The sequence below is a fragment of the Cololabis saira genome, chromosome 23 (genome assembly GCF_033807715.1).
Source record: "Cololabis saira isolate AMF1-May2022 chromosome 23, fColSai1.1, whole genome shotgun sequence".
NCBI lineage: Eukaryota > Metazoa > Chordata > Actinopteri > Beloniformes > Belonidae > Cololabis > Cololabis saira.
Window position 1 is genome coordinate 32,717,453 of NC_084609.1, and position 24,397 is coordinate 32,741,849.

Below are 24,397 nucleotides of genomic sequence, written 5' to 3' on the forward strand. Positions count from 1 at the left end.
TTATATATACCATCAACCTGCAGGGACTGCAGATGTAAATTAGCCTGTATGGCTAAATCTGGCACATTTACATGATGGACTCAAGTGCTCATGTTAATTAATGTGCGTTGTCCCTTTCTAAATAAATAAATGAAATTAAATGAATTGTGAATGTTTACAGATCCTGCAGCACTTGTGAAGACATGGCAGGGTGTTGAATCAAGCCTGGAGCCACTTTCAGCTAACTGAGATCGATAGCATGAGTTTTTAATGCGACGTGGGAACAGCAACTCCAAGCCAGAGCAGAGAAACAGAAGTTTTGCTGGTGTAAAAGTGCACTAAATAAAACCCAAGCTCAAGACCTGCAGGGAAACCGCTTCTGATATTATTATACGTTAGTTCACGTCTACATGGTCCTGCATCAAAAATAGGAAGAAAAGAAAGTGTGTATATAGGGTGCCATTAACTGAGGGAAAGAAAATATATTATTTCAAATAGGTGACATCAGATGATTGTAATTAGAAATAAACAGAAACAGAAAATACTCAACAAAACAGCTGGAATGAGCAATATCCACACATTTAATTTCGATTTGTTTTGATTTTAACTAAAGTTCTCAAAACCAAACCCTTTAGCAATACTTAGCAGTCGTTTTTGCAAATCAAAACCTAAAATTGTCATTTGTAAAGTAACAAGTGACTAAAGGGGGCAGATAAATGTAATTAAGTTAAAAGTGCTATATTACCCTGTGAGCTTTAGTTTGGTTCGGTGTGTGAGATTGATTTTCCTCTTTATGGCACATGCGTCACAAACACACACACCCCTGTCAGCTGGATAAACACACACACACACACACGCTCTCTCCTGCACGGCCACGTGTCGCTCTGTCTGTGGATGAGCCACCGTCTCGGAGGAGGAAGAACTGTGACAGCGCTTCTTATTCAGAGGAAGCCAGCTTTAAACAGGAATCCCGTGTTGCCATGGCAGCACAGCGTCGCCTCCAGCAGCAGGGATAAATTCAAACCGAGTCGACGTCCCGAGGCCGGCGGCGTGTGGCAGGTGACATGCACCGCAGCTGTTGTTACACGACAGACAAGAAGCAGCGTTTTACTTTCAATGTGACGGACATCCAGAAAATAATGAAGACTCACTTTCCTCCGCAGCGTCTTGGAATCCCGGTGGTCTGTGGCTCGCTGCCGTTGATGCTGCAGAGAAGAGGACAGGAGAAGCACATGAGCGCTTAAAAGGGCCCGTGAACCAACAAATGAAGGACTGAAGGGTGCATCAGTATTCACACGTTTGCTGTCCACACCCTGTAACTCCAACAATGGCATCTTGAACTTCCCAGAGGTGAGGGAATGCAACCGCCTGCACCTGTCCTGCAGGTCAGGACACATGACACAGAGCTGTGCACGTGATACTGATAAACCACTCATTTCTTCATGAATGGAGGGTAAGCATTGATGTCACTTCTCCACTGGACCAGCCCCCTTACTCGCACTGAGTGGCAAAAACAGCTGCAACTGGTGGAGAAGATGGGATAACAGCTGATTATCTGCTTAAATTAAAGGCAGTTGGACTTGACAGTGACCTGTACACTTACCAAGAACCAGTGGTCCATGGACATTAATATTTGTTACAGTTACCCCAAGAACCAGTGTTCCATGGACATTAAATTTTGGTACAGTTACCCCAAGAACCAGTGGTCCATGGACATTAATATTTGGTACAGTTACCAAGAACCAGTGGTCCATGGACATTAATATTTGGTACAGTTACCAAGAACCAGTGGTCCATGGACATTAATATTTGGTACAGTTACCCCAAGAACCAGTGGTCCATGGACATTAATATTTGGTACAGTTACCAAGAACCAGTGGTCCATGGACATTAATATTTGGTACAGTTACCAAGAACCAGTGGTCCATGGACATTAATATTTGGTACAGTTACCCCAAGAACCAGTGGTCCATGGACATTAATATTTGGTACAGTTACCCCAAGAACCAGTGGTCCATGGACATTCATATTTGGTACAGTTACCAAGAACCAGTGGTCCATGGACATTAATATTTGGTACAGTTACCCCAAGAACCAGTGGTCCATGGACATTAATATTTGGTACAGTTACCCCAAGAACCAGTGGTCCATGGACATTCATATTTGGTACAGTTACCAAGAACCAGTGGTCCATGGACATTAATATTTGGTACAGTTACCCCAAGAACCAGTGGTCCATGGACATTAATATTTGGTACAGTTACCCCAAGAACCAGTGGTCCATGGACATTAATATTTGGTACAGTTACCCCAAGAACCAGTGGTCCATAGACATTAATATTTGGCCATGAATGCAGTTTCCTGATATTTATATGTACTTAATTTCTATGCCGGGGAAATACACGAAGCAAAGCTTGAAGGCATACAAAAGTCTTGACGCTCGGTCCGACTTCGCCCTACTACGATTTGTTGTAGAAATTAAAGTGATGAGGATACCGAACTTTATGATTTAACCGTTTAACGTTAGCTACCCAAAAATCCAACATTACCTGATACAAAATGGGAACCACAAATCCACTTTTCTGTGCCTGGAATCCAGTTGTTTCTGTGAATTGCAGCGATCCATTTTTCTGGGTCTTCCTCACTAGCTTTAAGTGTCCAGGTCTTCTTTACCAGCTGGAAGTGGTCCCACTTGAGAGAGCCGTTCACACCAGACGTCCAACACATGCGTCTGAAGCCGTTGTGGACAGAGCAATGTTCCCGAATCCCTGCTGAACATTTTGCAGGTCTGATCCGGAGATACTGGTGCCATCGCAGGTTCAACCAGAAATCTTCAGCCCTGGGAATATTTTAACAAGTGCATTAAAAACAAGATAAATAATAATTGTGTGTGACCATCTTAAGCACGTTGTGTTTGATATTGTGGCATAAATGAAGATCACATCACTTTTTAAGGCAAATTAATGTTGAATGTAAGTTACTTCCAAGAGGTCTGCTTTCCTTTTCTGGCCATTACACAGTTTTGGAAAATGGCAAAACTGTATTTGACTCGTCAAGTGGCCCCATGGAGTCTATTTGAGCACAAACGGTGTCACCTTTGCCTGTACATTCTTCACACTCGGTTAATGAAAGATGTGTTTTTAAAGCTACACGCAGGTTTAACAGGCTTAATAAAGAGGCTTCAGGGTAACAAACGAAACGCCTGCGCAAACAATGACAGTAAATCTGTGTGTACGTGTGTGTGTGTGGCATCTTATGTCACAGCACAAAGACTTGTGTGTGCGCCTGTTTGTGGGAACCGGTTCCGAGCACTTACGTAACCCACCAGGTTGTCAGGACAACAAAGCTACAACGTAATCAAATACATGCATCATGACATCTCAGCGGCTCTTATGTGTGTTCAAAAGATGGGTGTCAGATCATCTGACTGTAGCAGGGAGCTGCTGTGGACATGTAGATGTTGGGAGGTTTTTGGTTGAGGTTTAATGAGGGTGCTGTTGCTTGAGCCGGGTGGGCGCCGTGGGAAGACAGTAACCTGAACATCCTCTCGTAGCTGACCTCACACTGAGAACAGCCCATGCACAAATCCTGGGAGGTGACGTTTGGACACAAGAGGGCACCATTTCATCTAAATGCGCCTAAAGATAGAGTTGTTACCATAGCAATAAGATCCTGCTCAAAAAGAGGCTGCTAACTCACATTGGATAGGTCAAAGGTCAGAGTTAGTGCGGCTGTAAGCTAGACGGCACCAGTAAATAAACAGCACCACAAAACACAGAGAACATTTCTGATGTTGTTTAAAAGACGAGCAAACTGCAATCCAGCAGCTATCTTTCCATTTATCTTTCCCCTCCGTCCAAATATCTTTCCCTCTCTCTTCTTCTGCGTTCACTTAAACGCATTTCCATTACTACGGTGATAGACTGAGAATATCTGCATATTCAGATGGTTTAATTAGCCTGCATCACTCGGATGGATAAACCAGGTCTGTGAGGCAAAAACAAGGTAAAAAAAAAACATCTAAAAGAATGTATGAGACAACTGTAAAGTGCACGGACAGCTACTTTCACCGCAGCACACAGTCAGAGTCAGCTAATGCAACGGCACTTAGAGGGGAAAATCCGCCAATGTTGCCGGTTCTGTTTCCTGTTTGCAGCAAAGCTTTTACCTCCTCAATGCCGGGGATGTTACCTCGAATGTCCTGCAGCCACACATGCCAAGACAAACGCAGCTGCCTTTCCACTGAACGCTACACAAACGCCTCAGTGGGCATTATTTGGTGAAAACACAACATGCACTGAATTACAAATACGCCGCTGAACAGAGATGACTCCAGATTGTTTGGTGTACAGCGATATCAGAGCGTGCTGCAATGACAATTCCACAAACTGTGCAGAAGAAGAAAAGGTGGAAATGGAAGAGGATGGCTCAGAGACGGATGGGAATGTGTGCAGACTGTCCACGTTTGCTCCAGCGGACGACTGAGTGCTAGATGTGAGAGGCCGTGGAGCAAGTATAGAAAAATGCGTGGGGCAAACAACAAAAACCAATCGATTTTATTTGATGGATGGAAACTACAGCAACAGACCGGGGGGCTTAAGAAAAGAGGGAACGATCAACAAAGGGAGTGATCCGGTGGGGACCATGATGCAGCCTGGTGGTGAGTTTTGGTGATCTATCTTAGGCCACGTTTACACAAAAACGGATATTTCCCCCTCTACGTTTTGAAAAATACCATAATTTACAACGGATCGTTTTTAAAATCTCTTCAAAAACACAAACCCGCATAAATAGCTGTTAAGGTGCTATGAGCAGCCAAACCTGCAGGGGGCAGTGTAACGAGAAGCATCAGAATCCTGGAAATAAAACATCAACAAATGACACGAGTAACTTCCAGTTACTTCCAACAGGTGGCACACATGACGCTGGTGACGTTTCTGTTGCATAATGTGACGTTCTGAAGCCTAAATGTGCGTTTCCCTCTGTTTACAAGCAAACGTGAAGACAGAGTTTTTGCAAATCTCCACTATGGCCGGAGTTTTCAGAAACAACCGTTTTTGGTGACTTTGAGCTTCGTTTTCGTGTAAACGAATGGTCAAAACGCATGAAAACCCCACCGTTTTTGCTACATGGAAACTGGGCCTTAGCTTGCTACTCGGCTCTGTTCACGTCGTGTGCCCTGGATTTATCCTAAACAGTGTCGTCTTAGTGCTGTAGCTGCCGTGCACAGGTTTGATGTCACTATGTCATGTAGCTTACGTCCCTGCAGGCTGCATAGCGGCGGTCCAGACCGTACCTGTAGCACCTCAGACTGGTCCGGACCCCCCAGCTGGACTGGCACCTGCCAGCAGCATCGAGACCACTGCTCACGCCACCTATCCTGGAAGGCCTCTGCTCACACCACACAAACAAACCAGGCACTGTTTCAGAATCAGAATCAGAATCAGAAAAAGCTTTATTGCCAGGTCAGACATAAATCATTTGGCTGAATGAAATGAATTGAGTCAAACTGTAAAACATTTAAAGAGAACTGGCATCAAAGCAGCAGGAGTAGCTGCCGGTCCACTCTCACAGTCACCATTTAACTTTGCTTCAACTGTGTCCAAACAAACGTGCTGACAAGCAGTTACAGCCTGTTGTATGGCAGGGGTGGTAGTCTAGTGGCTACAGAGGTGGGCTTGGAGGTCTGGAGGACACAGGTTCAAGCCCCGGAATGGCAACCAAGACTTGGGCCCCTGAGGTTCATCTCCAGAGTGCGTTCTCCAGACGTGCAGGGTAAAAGCTTCCATGTGAATGGGAGGCCAGTGCCTGTTCCCACCTTACGCGCCGCCAACCAACCACTGGCAGAACCAGTCATGTCCAGTGATGTCATCCTCACTGTCATCCTCATGCCCTGGATGGGATGATGTCATCCTCACTGTCGCTCCATCTGTCAGTCCATCTGTCCACGTACCCACTGTACCTGCAAGGACAGAAAGGAAAATGAATGTGACATTTATTCTCTAGTTGTTGCTGAGTCATGCTGCAGTACCAAACTGGGTTAGGTTTCTCTTCTCATATTCACTTTGTTTACTGTTTGTTTGTTTCCAAATGATGATGTTCCCTCAACTCAAACCACGGACCTGCGTACCTGTCTCCCCATGGCTGCAGCCCCAGGCACCTGTCTCCCCATGGGCCTCATGTTCGAAACGTGCGGCGCACAAAAAACTGTGAGCTGGAGACAGTCCAGTCAAAAGTTGAGGCCTGGAAAAAATAATTTATTTGGGGGCATTTCTTCCGATTTAAGCTCCATTGCATCATGGGTATTGTTGTTCTTTGCTTCGTGTTGCGTTGAGTTTATTATGATCGTAAGGATTTGTTTATTGGCAGCGTTAGTGCATCATTACACTCTCCTTTTCTTGTTTGTATTTTTGTTTGTATTTTAAGCAAAGTTGCATCCGCAGGAGGAGAGGCCGGTCTCAGTCCCGGTCCATCCCGGCCTCCATCATCGGAGAAACACTTTCTGGAGTCCTGCAGCACCTGCAGCCGACTCGATATGAGACTCTGAAAGTTGCCTATTCAATAAAAACGTATTTCATTCAACTTCATTCATTCATTGCTGATTCACATCAATTCATATCAACCTACCTTTCCATGACATCTTAGTTTTATTTTAAAAGACAACTTTACCGAACCGGTTTTTCGCTGCAAAATGTATTTGAATGTTTTTCTGTCCAGACACAGTTATGGGATGTTTTAGGATCTGGCTTTAATCTCCAGTAGTCGTCCCATACGGTCGTCATGGCGACTGAGAGATGTCCGACCTGTCCAGTTGTAGCTCCAGCTGAAAGATCATGTTGATCCGAACCGGAGCAGCTGGTCCAGTTCAGGGCAGAGATCCAGAAGGATCCTCTTGGTGACCTAAACCAGCTGATGATCCAGATCCTGGACCAGCAGATTGGTGTGATCTGATGCATCAGCAGGTTCCTCTAACGGAGCCATGGTTGCCATTGGGATTTGCAGGTTCCATCGTTGAGCTCCTGCCTTTAGTTGTTTGTTCAGATCATGTGGTTGATTGAGAGATTTTTGCAGCTCCACTCTTGTGTAACTTATCTGGTGATATGGAGACTGTCGTGTCCTTCACGTGGTCCTGAACTTATTGTTGACGTCACGTTTCCTCATATTCTGCACTTCACTGCATCACCAGTGAGTGTCGCCAACGGACAAAACCTCAGAAAAGTGCGTACGCCATCCTTGGTGTGTGCGTGAAAGACCGCAACTTTCTACATTCAAATCAATTTTCGATCATACTACCGTGAGCGTAGAAGGTGGCGTACGCACGTTTTTTGTGCGCTGCACATTTTGATCATGAGGCCCCAGGTCTGCAGCCCCAGGCACCTGTCTCCCCAGCACTGCAGCCCCAGGCACCTGTCTCCCCATGGCTGCAGTCCCAGGCACCTGTCTCCCCAGGTCTGCAGCCCCAGGCACCTGTCTCCCCAGGTCTGCAGCCCCAGGCACTTGTCTCCCCAGGTCTGCAGCCCCAGGCACTTGTCTCCCCATGGATGCAGCCCCAGGCACCTGTCTCCCCAGGTCTGCAGCCCCAGGAACCTGTCTCCCCATTGCTGCAGCCCCAGGCATCTGTCTCCCCAGCACTGCAGCCCCAGGCACCTGTCTCCCCATGGCTGCAGCCCCAGGCATCTGTCTCCCCAGGTCTGCATCCCCAGGCATCTGTCTCCCCAGGTCTGCAGCCCCAGGCACCTGTCTCCCCAGCACTGCAGCCCCAGGCACCTGTCTCCCCATGGCTGCAGCCCCAGGCATCTGTCTCCCCATGGCTGCAGCCCCAGGCACCTGTCTCCCCAGGTCTGCAGCCCCAGGCACCTGTCTCCCCATGGCTGCAGCCCCAGGCACCTGTCTCCCCATGGCTGCAGCCCCAGGCACCTGTCTCCCCATGGCTGCAGCCCCAGGCACCTGTCTCCCCAGGTCTGCAGCCCCAGGCACCTGTCTCCCAATGGCTGCAGCCCCAGGCACCTGTCTCCCCATGGCTGCAGCCCCAGGCACCTGTCTCCCCAGGTCTGCAGCCCCAGGCACCTGTCTCCCCAGGTCTGCAGCCCCAGGCACCTGTCTCCCCAGCACTGCAGCCCCAGGCACCTGTCTCCCCATGGCTGCAGCCCCAGGCATCTGTCTCCCCATGGCTGCAGCCCCAGGCACCTGTCTCCCCAGGTCTGCAGCCCCAGGCACCTGTCTCCCCATGGCTGCAGCCCCAGGCACCTGTCTCCCCATGGCTGCAGCCCCAGGCACCTGTCTCCCAATGGCTGCAGCCCCAGGCACCTGTCTCCCCATGTCTGCAGCCCCAGGCACATGTCTCCCCATGTCTGCAGCCCCAGGCACCTGTCTCCCCATGGCTGCAGCCCCAGGCACCTGTCTCCCCATGGCTGCAGCCCCAGGCACCTGTCTCCCCATGGCTGCAGCCCCAGGCACCTGTCTCCCCATGGCTGCAGCCCCAGGCACCTGTCTCCCCAGGTCTGCAGCCCCAGGCACCTGTCTCCCCATGGCTGCAGCCCCAGGCACCTGTCTCCCCAGGTCTGCAGCCCCAGGCACTTGTCTCCCCATGGCTGCAGCCCCAGGCACCTGTCTCCCCAGGTCTGCAGCCCCAGGCACCTGTCTCCCCATGGCTGCAGCCCCAGGCACCTATCTCCCCAAGTCTGCAGCCCCAGGCACTTGTCTCCCCATGGCTGCAGCCCCAGGCACCTGTCTCCCCAGGTCTGCAGCCCCAGGCACCTGTCTCCCGATGGCCGCAGCCCCAGGCACCTGTCTCCCCAGGTCTGCAGCCCCAGGCACTTGTCTCCCCATGGCTGCAGCCCCAGGCACCTGTCTCCCCAGGTCTGCAGCCCCAGGCACTTGTCTCCCCATGGCTGCAGCCCCAGGCACCTGTCTCCCCAGGTCTGCAGCCCCAGGCACTTGTCTCCCCATGGCTGCAGCCCCAGGCACCTGTCTCACCAGGTCTGCAGCCCCAGGCACTTGTCTCCCCATGGATAAAGCCCCAGGCACCTGTCTCCCCAGGTCTGCAGCCCCAGGCACCTGTCTCCCCATTGCTGCAGCCCCAGGCATCTGTCTCCCCAGCACTGCAGCCCCAGGCACCTGTCTCCCCATGGCTGCAGCCCCAGGCATCTGTCTCCCCAGGTCTGCAGCCCCAGGCACCTGTCTCCCCAGGTCTGCAGCCCCAGGCACCTGTCTCCCCAGCACTGCAGCCCCAGGCACCTGTCTCCCCAGGTCTGCAGCCCCAGGCACTTGTCTCCCCATGGCTGCAGCCCCAGGCACCTGTCTCCCCAGGTCTGCAGCCCCAGGCACTTGTCTCCCCATGGCTGCAGCCCCAGGCACCTGTCTCCCCAGGTCTGCAGCCCCAGGCACTTGTCTCCCCATGGCTGCAGCCCCAGGCACCTGTCTCCCCATGGCTGCAGCCCCAGGCACCTGTCTCCCCAGGTCTACAGCCCCAGGCACCTGTGAACACATGTTCATTGTGAATCCCCAGTCTTTAATTAAATGGATCTTTGATTAAATACACAAAGCTGCAGTTTGTTATTGCTGAGGAAGCTGCAGTTTGTTATTGATGAGGAAGCTGCAGTTTGTTATTGATGAGGAAGCTGCAGTTTGTTATTGATGAGGAAGCTGCAGTTTGTTATTGATGAGGAAGCTGCAGTTTGTTATTGATGAGGAAGCCGCAGTTTGTTATTGATGAGGAAGCTGCAGGCTGTTGTTGATGAGGAAGCTGCAGTTTGTTATTGATGAGGAAGCTGCAGTTTTTTATTGATGAGGAAGCTGCAGGCTGTTATTGATGAGGAAGCTGCAGGCTGTTATTGATGAGGAAATCACACAGACAATGGGACTTATATTAAAGTACGAGTTATTAAAATAAGAGAAATCAGAGAAAAGTTCATTTTCCTATGAAATGAAGTCCCACAGTCAAGACTGGATGTGAAACCTTTGTGCAGGTTCCATCCAGTTAATAACTACACACCCCCATCCTCTAGTCACCAGGTAAGAACAGCTTTTTCATTGTATAGAACGTAACATCTAGTTTATTTGTGGCCGTGATACCAAAAATTAATTCCTGTCAAGGAATCTTGTTTCGTGAGCTGTGAGGAAATTAGAGCGGTTCAACAATTACCCGAGTTACAAGCTAATGTTTCATAAAGTTTTATCATTACTCCCTTTGTATTTGTACAAGTGCACATGCCCCCACTGCTGTCCTCAAGATGTAATTGATACAGTTTTGAACTGCTGTTGTCTCAGTGATCAGAAACCCAAAGCCCTGGTCTGCGCTGCACCATGCCATCCACCACACAGAAGAATGAGGTTTTGGGGTTTTTGTGCAACACCTTTTATCCTCCAAACAAAGTTTCTGCAATTCCTTCGAAAAAAGAATGACACTTTTTTTAAATGTCGCCCTTCATCTTGAGCAAACATTGGTCTCATGTACACATGCGGCACAATCTTTACATAGTGACAACATGAACAAACATTTTATCAAAGTGTAAACATGTTTTCTTGCTTCAGGGTCTTTTTCTGTCATTGCACACTCTTCTCTGGACGTGTTTGTGAAAGGATTCCCACTCCTGGCTGGAGCAGTTCTGTCCCTGACCTGAGCCAAGCATTACCTCTGGCAGGCGGGTTGGATGAACTGGAGAACAGTTTACATCAGCCGGTCAACCGCTTCCCTCCTGCACATTCAACTGCTGAAGCTCACGAAGCAATCCGTGGAAACTCCTCTCGCCTGCAATCCTGCAAACCTTCTGTGAGCTATCAGCACCTTCTTCCCAAAGCCACCCTTTTAAACAATCTAACCTAATCAGTGTCATCTTTGTCATTGGACCAGATTTTTATCTGATCCAATGACAAAGATGCAATTAGCTACATAAGGATGCATCTCATCTTGAGCAAAATTCATGTATAAAGCTAGGAACAACTTATAACCATCTCACTTACAGGAAATGTTTTATGACAGAGAGGGGAGGGATAATTTAAGGGGTAATTTTTAGGACTCGTAGAACACGAACAACAATGAAATGATTTTCTATATCAGTCAGTGGAGTTAAACTATGGAACAGAATGTATGCGTATATATGTATAAATATTAAATATAGTAACAATGTATATGTATATGTATATATATGCCTTAGGTTTTTACCAGCATGGTATTAACCATTAATATGTGTGCAGACAAGGTAAAAAAAAACAAAACAAAAAAACTATGGAACAGAATGGATTCAGAATTAAAACAATGTCCAAACATTAACCAGTTTAAAAACAAAACATGATTTTTAGAAGGTACAAAGAGGAGGGGGTTTAGCCTTTAGGGGCCTGATATAACACTATTGGGTGAATGGGTAGATTTGTTTATATTTATGTAGCTATGCAGCTAATTATATGTGTATGTATGCATGTGTATATATATGTGTATGTACAGTATGTATGTATGTATGTATGTATGTATGTATGTATGTATGTATGTATGTATGTATGTATGTATGTATGTATGTATGTATGTATAGGTGTATGTGTATGTATATGTATATATATATATATATATATATATATATATATATATATGTGTATGTGTGTGAATACGTGTGTAAATAGATATATAGATATAGAGCAGATGGAGTTAATATAGAGATAGTATGGTGTAAATACGTATATTTATATACATATTTATATGGGCATGTGTGTACAAATATATAGAAATACTCAACTATGTGTATGTATGTATAGGAAGTGTGTGAGTATAATTATAGTATAGTTAGTTATTATAAATACGTGTTAGTAAATGATTAGTGAATGGTGCTGGATTAACTAAGTTTACACTTCTTCTTATTCCTTTTTGCACATGTAATTAAGATATTTGTTGTATGAAATTCTTTGTTTTGTTGTTTTTTTGTTTGCTTTGTTTTCTTATCTTCTCTTTAATTGTTGTCTTTTACATGTACAATATAAAAATAAAATAAAATAAAATAAAATCATGCAAGGGTTCACTCCGCGTGGGTACTCCGGCTTCCTCCAATAGTCCAAAAACATGCATATTACATGTAGATCTGGTACACCTGGTACACTGGTACACCTGGTACACCTGGTACACCTGGTACACTGGTACACTGGTACACCTGGTACACTGGTACACCTGGTACACCTGGTACACTGTTACACTGGTACACCTGGTACACTGGTACACTGGTACACCTGGTACACTGGTACACTGGTACACTGGTACACCTGGTACACTGGTACACCTGGTACACCTGGTACACCTGGTACACTGGTACACTGGTACACCTGGTACACCTGGTACACCTGGTACACTGGTACACTGGTACACCTGGTACACTGGTACACCTGGTACACTGGTACACTGGTACACCTGGTACACTGGTACACCTGGTACACCACCTGGTACACTGGTACACTGGTACACCTGGTACACTGGTACACCTGGTACACTGGTACACTGGTACACCTGGTACACTGGTACACCTGGTACACCACCTGGTACACTGGTACACTGGTACACCTGGTACACTGGTACACCTGGTACACTGGTACACTGGTACACTGGTACACCTGGTACACTGGTACACCTGGTACACCACCTGGTACACTGGTACACTGGTACACCTGGTACACTGGTACACCTGGTACACTGGTACACCTGGTACACCACCTGGTACACTGGTACACCTGGTACACTGGTACACCTGGTACACCACCTGGTACACTGGTACACCTGGTACACCTGGTACACCACCTGGTACACCTGGTACACCTGGTACACCACCTGGTACACTGGTACACCTGGTACACTGGTACACCTGGTACACCACCTGGTACACAGGTACACCTGGTACACCTGGTACACTGGTACACTGGTACACTGGTACACCTGGTACACTGGTACACCTGGTACACCACCTGGTACACTGGTACACTGGTACACCTGGTACACTGGTACACCTGGTACACCACCTGGTACACAGGTACACCTGGTACACCACCTGGTACACCTGGTACACTGGTACACTGGTACACTGGTACACTGGTACACTGGTACACCTGGTACACCACCTGGTACACCTGGTACACTGGTACACCTGGTACACCACCTGGTACACCTGGTACACTGGTACCCCTGGTACACTGGTACACCTGGTACACCACCTGGTACACCTGGTACACTGGTACACCGGTACACTGGTACACCTGGTACACCGGTACACTGGTACACTGGTACACCTGGTACACCTGGTACACCTGGTACACTGGTACACCTGGTACACCTGGTACACCTGGTACACCTGGTACACCTGGTACACCTGGTACACCTGGTACACCTGGTACACTGGTACACCTGGTACACTGGTACACATACAGATACAGTAGTGGAACATATCAGAGCCGGGCCGGGAAGCGGGGCATAGGGCCGGGCCCTTTGCAGCTGCTGAGTCCCTATTATCATCACTATTATCATCACTATTATCATCGCTACAGCCGAGAGACAGAGAAGGAAATAAGCTAGGCGGCCGGGCTGCTATATCAACAATTTACCACAAACTCCCATGTTCTTGCTGCCAGTGTGTGTCTGTGATTGATCTAACTGTAGCTACCTGTAAACCTGTAAACCTGCTCCCTGACCAGGATGCAGCTTTTGGCGACCCGGACCGGGGATGAATCTCTGCTAACAACGTCAGGTTCATCTCCCACAGGAGGAGAGTTAGGGCCAACAAAATATGCGTCTAGCTCGGGCAATTTGGCTTTTTCTTGCTCCCTTTTTTCTTTGTCTTTGCGTTTTATCGCTCCACTTTTGTGTTTCTAACTCCTGCTCATGTTTAGGCTGTAGGATTACTGTGCTCTGTTTACAAGTGATGGATGATGACGTTGATAGACGGCTGTTGATGACCAACCATTTTACCCAAAATACATTTGGAGAGTCACTTGCAATTTTTGTTTTAATGTTAACTGTGAGTGTGAAAATCTCAGCACAACATATTATACAATGCTTTATACCTAATATGAACCATGAAATCTGGCGGGCGGGGCTTGCAGCCTCAACAGCCCCCTCTGAAGCCCCGCCCCTGTACAGATAGTGTAAATAGACTTGTTTAAAGAAGAGCAGGACATGCTACACAGTACCTGCACATTTCCACAGTATAAACATTTGATATGTTTTCTATGTTGTGACTACAAAATGGGCGTATAAGCGTCACAGAGCATTGCACTCAATCTTTTATTTACAGTATATTGTACACAGTGTGTACAATATACTTCTTTGGAATTGGGGGTTGTAAAAACTCAAGACTTCCCGCATTTTCACAAAACTCTATGGGCTGACCAGGTTTTCATCACCCTATTTTCCACCCTGGAGAGAAGATGGGACAAATCAAAAACCTCTCCTTCTTGAAAATTTCAAGCATCTGGCTTTGTTTGGGCTCAGTTCCGGGAAAGGATCACAACTGGAGTCCCCTCCCAGCGCGGCGGCAGCCAACTGGCCTGGCCGAGAAGCTTTCCCCTCCACTCAGATAAACAGTCTTAACTGGCCAATTTCAAGTCGGGTAAAAATAGCTGCACGCAGCTTCTCCTAGTCTGAAGTTCACTGGAAAAAGAGACTTTTAAAGAGAGAGGGGTGGGGGGAAGGGGGGCAGCTTTTCCTGTCTTATTTAACAGGGAAACGCAATGCCAGTAAGGGAGAAGGAGGAATAAAAACATCAGGGGAGGGATGTAAAAGCTGTCAACCGGTGCTCATATCAGCCACATACACTGATGGATGGGGTGGTGAGAAGAGGAGGGTCTGGGGGGGGGTTACATGAGTACGGTGACATGATGACAATCTAAGTCATTCAAGCTGAAAAATAAGAGTTCAGGGGATCCTGTCTTCAATGACTTCGTTTTTTAAAAGTGTGGCCAGGATTATGGGGCTGGTGTGAGAGTGGCTGACAGAACCATGACACATCACCCACGCTTACAGTAAACTTACAGCTTAGTCATTTCTTTTCCAATAAAAACACCCACTCATCCTCTAAAACCTATTACCAGCTCAGCCACACACATCCACACTCCTGAAGTTCCCCCGAGACCTTTCTGGATAGACCTGCACTTGATTTTGTAGTCTAACACACTTCTCTGGAAGCTCAAAAATCAGTGACTCAGAACGTTCTCTCTCTGTCTCTCTCTGTGACTGCGTTTCCGCATCAATAACCCTTTTCTAACCGGAATATTAGCAATAACCCGGTTACACGGCCATGTAAACACCAATAACCCCTTTGAATAACCCGAATTTGCTCATATTCTGGTTTTTAAAAACCAGAACATGACCCCTGGGTTACTTCTTTTCTAACCTGAATATTGGGTCATGTAAACGCCAAACGGAATATCCCCATCAAACGGAACAGGAATTTGTTTTCTGCTCATGTTCTTTTCGGAAGTTATCTTTGTCTTTTGAGTCCAGGAAGTTCTTATAAACACGGAGAAACACAAGACCAGGAGGAGACTAATCACTTCATAAATGTAATGAAGGATATGAACATTTCTGCATTTGTAGACGGTAGAAAGTACCGGGATAGAAGATTTACAAGAAGGTGAGTGAATGCCAGACCAGATCAAGCTCTGGAAGATGCTGAAAAAGGAGAACTACAGGACCGAGAAACAAAACCACTTCTACTGGGCTGTTGATTATCCTCCGTGCTGCTGTTGTTGTTGGTGTTTTGGATTTGGATACAGGAAGAAGAAGCAGAAATTAAGGGAATTGCGCCATGACGTTCTCCGTGCGTCGCTGGTTTGATCCAGATATCCCTAATGATTAATTTCATGTATACAGGGATAACCCTGTTAGCTCACGCATGGAAACACATTATTCCCAATGTTTCAGTAACCGGAATATTGACCTTAACCCCAATATTGATTGTATGTAAACGTAGTCATTGTCTCTCTCTCTCTCTCTCTCTCTCTCTCTCTCTCTCTCTCTCTCTCTCTCTCTCTCTCTCTCTCTCTCTCTCTCTCTCTCTCTCTCTCTCACACACACTCACACACTCACACACACACACACACTGACAGGACCAAATCATATAACTAATGCTCTCGCCTTTCTGCCGGGCAGCCATTAATCAGCCACATGATTTATGTATTATCACTTCAGCACATGTGCAGGAGTCAGTCAGCAAATCACTAATCACAAGGTGGCGTGTCAATCTTCAACTTCCCCTCAGCTTTCCAGTTGACTCCACGCTACAGCAGCTTCCTAGAACCAGCAGCTGTATTTGAGTAAATGTGGTCACATTTCTGGAAATCCTGTCTGGAGACACGATGCCTCAGTGACTCTTCAGAAAAGTCCCTTTCTAAAGCGAATATCCTCTGATTTGAAATAGACCTCCGGATATCTGATTGTGGGTGATGTGTTAAAAGAGAAAGCTAACTGAGTGGTAGTGAAGATTTGCATCATGGTTTGCTTGCAGGGGTGTAAACAGTCTGAATGTGAGTGAAGAGTCTTCTAAAAAAACAGTCAACATGCATTACTTCTATTATAGGAGATCAGATTTGTGTGTTAGTGTTATGATCTGCACTCAGCAAGGACCACCTCCTGGTTTGGAGGAAGTTTGGTGTTTTTAGCTAATTTTCTAACCCAACCAATGCTTGTAAACGAGTTAGGGAAAGTTTATGTTAAGCTGTCATTTGACCTGTTTAACATGTGATGAATTAGCCACCACCTTTCCCTTTTACTTTCCCGTATTTGAGGTTCCTGAAGGGAAAAACTGCGGAATATGAGCATCAGTCCAAACAGGCTTGTTGAGACTTGATTTCTTTTCTTCCAATTCATTTGAACCTTTCCATGTCGGTGATTTGTTGGCTTCTAGATTTAACTGGAGTCTGAGAAAAACAATATCCCAGGTGAAAATCCTAGAAAGGAACAGTCTTTTATATATTGTGCTACTATTATTCCAGAGTTGTTTCTAGCAGCTGTGGCTCTGGCAGCAGACTGACTGTCCAGCAGGAAACGCCAGACCTCACATGATCTGATAATGTTCTGAGATAAAGTCAATTCATCTTAAAGCTGTGCAACATTGGAAGGACCATCCATCCATCATCCATCCATCATCCATCCATCATCCATCCATCATCCATCCATCATCCATCCATCATCCATCCATCATCCATCCATGCATCCATCCATCCATCATCCACCCATCCATCCATCATCCATCATCCATCCATCCATCCATCCATCATCCATTATCCATCCATCCATCCATCCATCCATCCATCCATCCACCATCCATCCATCCATCCATCCATCCATCCAACCGTCCATCCATCCAACCGTCCATCCATCCATCCATCCATCCATCCATCCATCCAACCGTCCATCCATCCAACCGTCCATCCATCCAACCGTCCATCCATCATCCATCATCCATCCATCCATCCATCCATCCATCCATCCATCCATCCATCCAACCGTCCATCCATCATCCATCCATCCATCCATCCATCCAACCGTCCATCCATCCATCCAACCGTCCATCCATCCAACCGTCCATCCATCATCCATCCATCCATCCATCCAACCGTCCATCCATCATCCATCCATCCATCCATCCATCCATCCAACCGTCCATCCATCATCCATCCATCCATCCATCCATCCAACCACCCACCCGTCTGTCCGTCCGTCCGTCCATCCATCCATCCATCCATCCATCCATCCATCCATCCATCCAACCGTCCATCCATCCATCATCCATCCATCCATCCATCCATCCAACGACCCACCCACCCGTCCGTCCACCCATTCATCCATCCATCCATCCATCCATCCAACCACCCACCTGTCTGTCTGTCCGTCCGTCCATCCGTCCGTCCGTCCATCCATCCATCCATCCATCCATCCATCCATCCATCCATCCATCCATCCATCCATCCATCCATCCATCCAACCGCCCGCCCGCCCTTTCATGCTACGTGCAGCACACTAGTTTCTCCCAAAAGATATCTGGAACTCTTATTCATCTGGACACAGTACAGAATCCCCCGTATTGTCCCAGTTTCTGATTTGAGTTGTAGAAACTGTAGTAGATCATATACTGTAGGTAGGTGAGTAATTCTTTTTCAGTTAAAACTTTCGGGCTTACCCCTCTGGCTTCATTAAAGCAGTGTCCCAAGGTCACAAGTGGTGTTTTCTAAAACCAATAGAAAGACCCAGGTTGTGTAAACAGGAATTTCTGCTGAGCTTGAATTGTGAGAGCGAAGTAGCTAACAGTAGTTTGAGGGGAAATAAATCAGAACCAATTCAAGCTTCTCATCTCCAAGAACTTGTTCAACCTCTGTAGACAGGTTGTGATTGACCAAACACTTTCTTGGAATTTGTTGAAATGTTGTCCAGACCTTTAAAACATGTTCAATGTTGTATCTCACTTCAAAAAGCAATAAACAAACTTATATTCATGACCAGTCTAGCTCAATAATCCTGATCTTCTGAAATTAGTGGATGTGACCCATTTAACCATAATAATGAAACCTGAAAAGCCTACAGAAAGAATTACCATGAAACTACAGACATAATGAGAACCCTTTGTAGGTGTAATTGCAGTTACAAACTCTGCATCCATCACGCTGAGTCATACAAGTTACACAAGCTCTGGCCGTCAAACAGTGTTACTTCCTTGTGACATGTGTTAGTGGTGTTTTACGTCTCAACCCTGCGTCTAATTTAAGACCTATGGGTGTGGTGTGTGGAAGTAAATCAAAAGGTTTCAATGCTTGGAAACAGGAACCGAGGAATTATTATTTACATCATGTCATACTTAGAAACAATAGACGCATGAATGGCTAGTGAGAAACGACGACAGCCATTGTGCTTGCGCTCATTACAGCAAAAAGAAGACTTGTGAGACTTGTGAGTCACTGATCTGTAGCAGTGGTGACATTAGCCGTACTGAAAACTCTTTCAGAGGAACTGCAGCTATGTAGGCTACATTATGTTTTGGCTAATAACCCAATGGATCTCTTATCTCAAGGTGCATCTAAAAATGCATTGTGCATCACAGCTCATTGTTTTTAGCTCGTTCACAGCTCTGCTGGTGTCTCCTTCACAGACTTCGGATTCAGCTTTAATCTGCGTATCAGTTTATAGTAAAGAGAAGGTTTTTTCTTTGTCTGGAAAAATCCCATAGATCCAGAAATGACCTTAAATTTAGGAGGCATTGCCATTTTGGAATGCTAAACCTGACTTGCTAGCTACCCCAGGTATACTGTCTCTTCCTGATTCTTTCTTCCCACTTCAGTTCCAGGATTTTTCATGGTCATTGCAGCCCTGTCTTCAAAACAACATCATCTGAAATCCAGGAATGGTCTTCAGCACCAACTACTCTTCCTGCCGTTGGATTAGCTTTTAACGAGCTCAACTTCCTGTGAGCATGAGCTTGTACTGGAACCAAGGACGTAGTTCAAGTGTGTTGTTCCGTCTATTACAACTTCTGTTGTAATAAACGCCATATAAATAAAACTGAATTGAATTTCATAAATAATATAACTGTTCCTATAAAATGAAATGCCTTCTTAAAACATTGCTTTCTTTTAATTTTAAACAAAGATTATGAGACAAGTTAGGGTGCAAGATGCACAGAGCAGCAGCTAGCATGTTAGCCTGGCAGACAGAAACAAGCACGTTCTTCTTCTTTTCCTTTCAGCTTTTCTCTTCAGGCGTCGCCCCTTTGGTCTTTAGGCTTCCCTCCCAGAAGTTCTAACCTCACCATCCTTCTACTGATGTACCCAGTGTCCCTCCTCTGTACATGTCCACACCGTCTCAGTCTGCCCTCTCTGACTTTTCTGTCCAAAATATCTAACATGTGCTGTCCCTTCAAGCCACCATGGGTGAACTCCCATGAACCTGAGCCAGATGTGCTGTAATCATTATAGATTCATGGCTTCAGGAACAAACTGTTATAGCACTTTTGCACTAGTAGCCTACCTACTCAGCGCGACTCGACTCGCCTTGCCCTTGTTTATTTTCGATACCCAGATCAGAAGTAGGAGGTTGGAGCGAAGCTGCTGTGACGTATTTGATTTTGTGATCTAAACGAAGAAGACAACAACACTAAAGATATAGTAGATGGTATATGTGCTGCTGGTTCTGTGGCTTGTGTTCCATATCAAGTTAAAGAATGAGAGAGAGAGAAGCTTCAAGCGGCAACGCTTTTTAATTTTTGTTTGTTTGTTTCGGTGCTGCTGGAGCCGTGAGCAGCTATGAAGAGACAGAGCTCCTGGTAGATCTGGTTGTTCCTTATTGCCGCCTTTTTAATTCTCTCCTCAGCACCAGGTTTATGAACATCTGCACCTCAGAGTTGGATCATGAAACAGACTTTTTCTGCCGTTGCTGGTTGAATAAAATGAACAAGAATCCGTCAGAGTCTCTTTCTCTGATTTCCTCCTCCTGACTCAGACGTCTGACTCCAACCCCCCGACCAATCGGTGGCCTGTAGTGTGATGATGTCAGATACAGCCGACTCAGCAGCTTAGAACCTCGGCAGAATAGATACAGAAAAAGTATCTATTTGGCATGCCTCCACTCGCCTCGACCCCTAGTGGAGAAGCGCAAAACCGAGGCGAGTCGAGTCGGGCTGAGTAGGTTCTAGTGGTACTAGTAAGTACCTGTAGAAAGATCATCCTCTCAATAAAAATCAGCTTCACTTTTACAGGTGTACATTTTAAAAGACAGGAGTCTACACTGATCCAATCATGTATGTCCACTGTAGGGGTGAAGTCTACGCTGTCACTTTGATAACAGACAAGCATAAATGCTGCCAACGATCTAGGACCCTTTATCCAGGCTGTGTGTGTAGATGCTATGAACCACGATGCACACATAGTCAAGAATACATCATTACTGTATTATTGTTAATTGATTAAGTAAAAAGCCCAGCACTGCTCTCATGCTACATTTTGAATAAATCACAACTGACACCAGCTAAAGAGGAGACATCACAAATCTGACAGTGTGCACAGTCTGAAACAGGAAAGATGTCCAGCAGGACTTTCCAGAACAGTATGACCCATCTACTATCAGTGACGCTAAAATACCAAAAGACTAAGGAGCAATCTCTTTCTTCAGGTTGCCAGATCACCACAATTGACTATAATTTATATTTTCTAACTTGGCAGTGTTCATGTAGCCTGTTTTTGTGTGAGTAGCATTACAAAGACTAACTGTGTTGTTTCACTGCCCCTGGCTAAAGGGTGATAATTAAATTAAATTAATCTTGAATGTTGTGTAAGAAACAGCAGGATGAGATTACAGCCTGTGCTTCAAGTGAAAGCCCCCGCTCTCCCACCCCCCGCCCCCACAGCATCTCACAGCACATAAACCCACCCTTCTGTGACCCTGGATCTCTGCCACGTCTTTCAACTCAAACAAAGCTCTCGGCATGGTTTCTGGGAGGAAATGATGCAAAACAGTCTCACATCACAACTCTGGCTCCCGTCTGAGGTCACTGCTTTGACTCACGTTGTAATTAATTCTGAGATGAATTAAGGCTGAGCAGGTTGACGGATGCATTAAGGAGCCATGTCTTTAATCAGCTGCAAGTGGAAATTCCCTGTTGAATTGTTTGAATGAAATCAAAGGACAATATTGATGTTTTGTTTGGTTTCAGGTGAGTCCTTTTGCAGCCAAGAAAAAGCATTTTTTTTACCTAGAAATGGTTGGATTTGTTGCTTGAGTTATTGTGTTTGATGCATGTCATAGTATCAAAAAGACAAACGTTTGAGTGAAACGGCTGCCTCAATCGACAACGCGACTAGTAGAAATTCTCGTACATTAATTTGACATGTTTTGACTATTGTAGATAAGAAACCTGATGAGAATAGGGAAAAAAAGTTTTCATTTTATGTATTGGGAGTATTGGGGGATCTGTGGAACAGTCGGGGGTATGTCATCCTCCAACCTGCAGGATGACCAACGTGACGCCCAGCGTCATCCCAAACATGTGTTTGCTCCAAAAAGGCAATTAAGCACAGGCTCTGTCAGAGGCTTCATTTAATAGAGGGAATGCACATGACGTCACAGATGTGACTTCACAGCCGGTTACGCCCACTGAGTATCAGAAAGACTGAGTGTCAGAAAGACTGAGTGTCAGAAAGACTGAGTGGCAGAAAGACTGAGTGGCAGAAAGACTGAGTGTCAGAAAGACTGAGTGGCAGAAAGACTGAGTGGCAGAAAGACTGAGTGGCAGAAAGAGTTGTTGTGGGATCGACTGTACTCATAGATTTAGCAAGAAATCAGAGTTATTCTTTTACAGATTGCCGAAAAAAAAAAAATTAAGAGAGGCAAATGGGATCGCTGCAATTCACAGAAACAACTGGATTCCAGACACCGAAACGTGGATTTGTGGTTCCCATTTTGTATCAGGTAATGTTGGATTTTTGGGTAGCTAACATTAAACGGTTAAATCATAAAGTTCAGTGTCCTCATCACTTTAATTTCTACAACAAATCCTGCCTTGAAGTAGGCCAAGCGTCAAGACTTTTGTATGTCTTCAAGCTTTGCTTCGTGTATTTCCCCGGCGTAGAAAATGAAGTACATATAAATATCAGGAAACTGGATTTGTGGTGAAATATTCATTTCCAGGGACCAGTGGTTCTTGGGGTAACAGTACCAAATATTAATGTCCATGGACCACTGGTTCTTGGTAACTGTACCAAATATTAATGTCCATGGACCACTGGTTCTTGGTAACTGTACCAAATATTAATGTCCATGGACCACTGGTTCTTGGGGTAACTGTACCAAATATTAATGTCCATGGACCACTGGTTCTTGGTAACTGTACCAAATATTAATGTCCATGGACCACTGGTTCTTGGTAACTGTACCAAATATTAATGTCCATGGACCACTGGTTCTTGGTAACTGTACCAAATATTAATGTCCATGGACCACTGGTTCTTGGTAACTGTACCAAATATTAATGTCCATGGACCACTGGTTCTGGTAACTGTACCAAATATTAATGTCCATGGACCACTGGTTCTTGGTAACTGTACCAAATATTAATGTCCATGGACCACTGGTTCTTGGTAACTGTACCACATATTAATGTCCATGGACCACTGGTTCTTGGTAACTGTACCAAATATTAATGTCCATGGACCACTGGTTCTTGGTAACTGTACCAAATATTAATGTCCATGGACCACTGGTTCTTGGTAACTGTACCAAATATTAATGTCCATGGACCACTGGTTCTTGGGGTAACTGTACGGGTCACTGTCAAGTCCAACTGCCTTTAATTTAAGCCGATAATCAGCTGTTATTCAGTCTTCTCCACTAGTTGCAGCTGTTTTTGCCACTCAGTGTGAGTAAGGGGGCTGGTCCAGTGGGGAAGTGACGTCAATGCAGACCCTCTATAAATGAATAAAAGCAGTGCCCCAAGCACTAACACTCAAATTATAACTCAAACTGCATTAATTCACATAATTTTGGTAACTAACAAAGGTTTACACTGCTTACCATCTAATAACAGACTTAGGGTTGTTTTAACTTCAGAAGGTTGCTTTTCAAAGAAAAAACATTGATGATTTTGTGATGCTGGCTTTTATATCTAAAACAACTCTCATATTCTGAATCGGCCTGTGGCTCCAGCCTGTGAAAATGGGTGTGTGACTGGCAACACAGTCACACACCCACTGGAGTGACTGGAGCTGAGCGCAGTCATAAGCCACTAGCGCCGCCCACCGGCAAGCCTCCACAAATGTAACCAATCAGAAAACATTTGAGGTAGTTCTCACATGAGACGACGAATAAATCAACACAATGTGGCAACTTCAAGCTTTATAATAAAGTTTTGTACTTTTGTATCCCTTAAAAAGATGTCTGGGACAACGTGTGTGTAGTAGAAAGGGTTTTAAAGCAGCAGTTTTGATCATATGTGTCCAATATTCACACTAATCACACTTAGTAAGTCTGTTAATGACTGAACCAAGTGAGTAGTCGACTGTTGGAACTGGCGCAAACACAGTGGATATTCTTCAGCGAGCCTGTGGTTTAAGTTCCTGAAGATACAGAAAGAAATAAACACACAGGAGGATTTCCCCTGCTTGCCTGCATTCAAGCCTCCACACACAGCCTCTGTCTGTCTGTCTGCACATGGCGTTGGTCTGATGGGACTGGGGCAGTTTAAGACGGCCAGGTTAACCATTCATGTGGCCCTGATGGCCTCGGTTCATGTGGGTGAGATAAACAAACACGGCTGACGGATACACATCCAAGCCAAACACAAGCCAAGCATTCCCGGGGGCAGCGCCGCATAAAATGAAAATAAGACTCCCGTAACACCTTCAAACTCACCATCTCCTTTGCCGTGTTGTGTTTTCCTTCATGACTTAACTTCGGTAGCAAAGATCTTCC

At 45.8% G+C, this 24,397-nt stretch overlaps 1 protein-coding gene across 11 annotated transcripts in view; it reads right to left on the bottom strand.

The window, feature by feature from the left end:
* Positions 1-347: 347 nt before the first annotated feature.
* The window catches only part of LOC133423935 (uncharacterized), a 111,955-nt gene continuing 87,905 nt past the window's right edge, over positions 348-24,397 (bottom strand). For 5 of the 11 annotated variants that reach the window (XM_061714273.1, XM_061714272.1, XM_061714271.1 and 2 more), the window contains 5 exons: positions 5,798-5,941; positions 5,276-5,370; positions 2,529-2,818; positions 1,131-1,184; positions 348-1,054 (listed from right to left, as the gene is read on the bottom strand). In XM_061714273.1, coding sequence (XP_061570257.1) covers positions 921-1,054; positions 1,131-1,184; positions 2,529-2,818; positions 5,276-5,370; positions 5,798-5,869 — 645 coding nt within the window. In that variant the 5' untranslated portion in view covers positions 5,870-5,941 and the 3' untranslated portion in view covers positions 348-920. Of the gene's footprint in view, positions 1,185-1,291; positions 1,503-2,528; positions 2,819-5,275; positions 5,942-24,337 lie in introns of all 11 variants that reach the window. The other 6 variants (XM_061714275.1, XR_009770838.1, XM_061714276.1 and 3 more) reach the window with 6 other exon arrangements.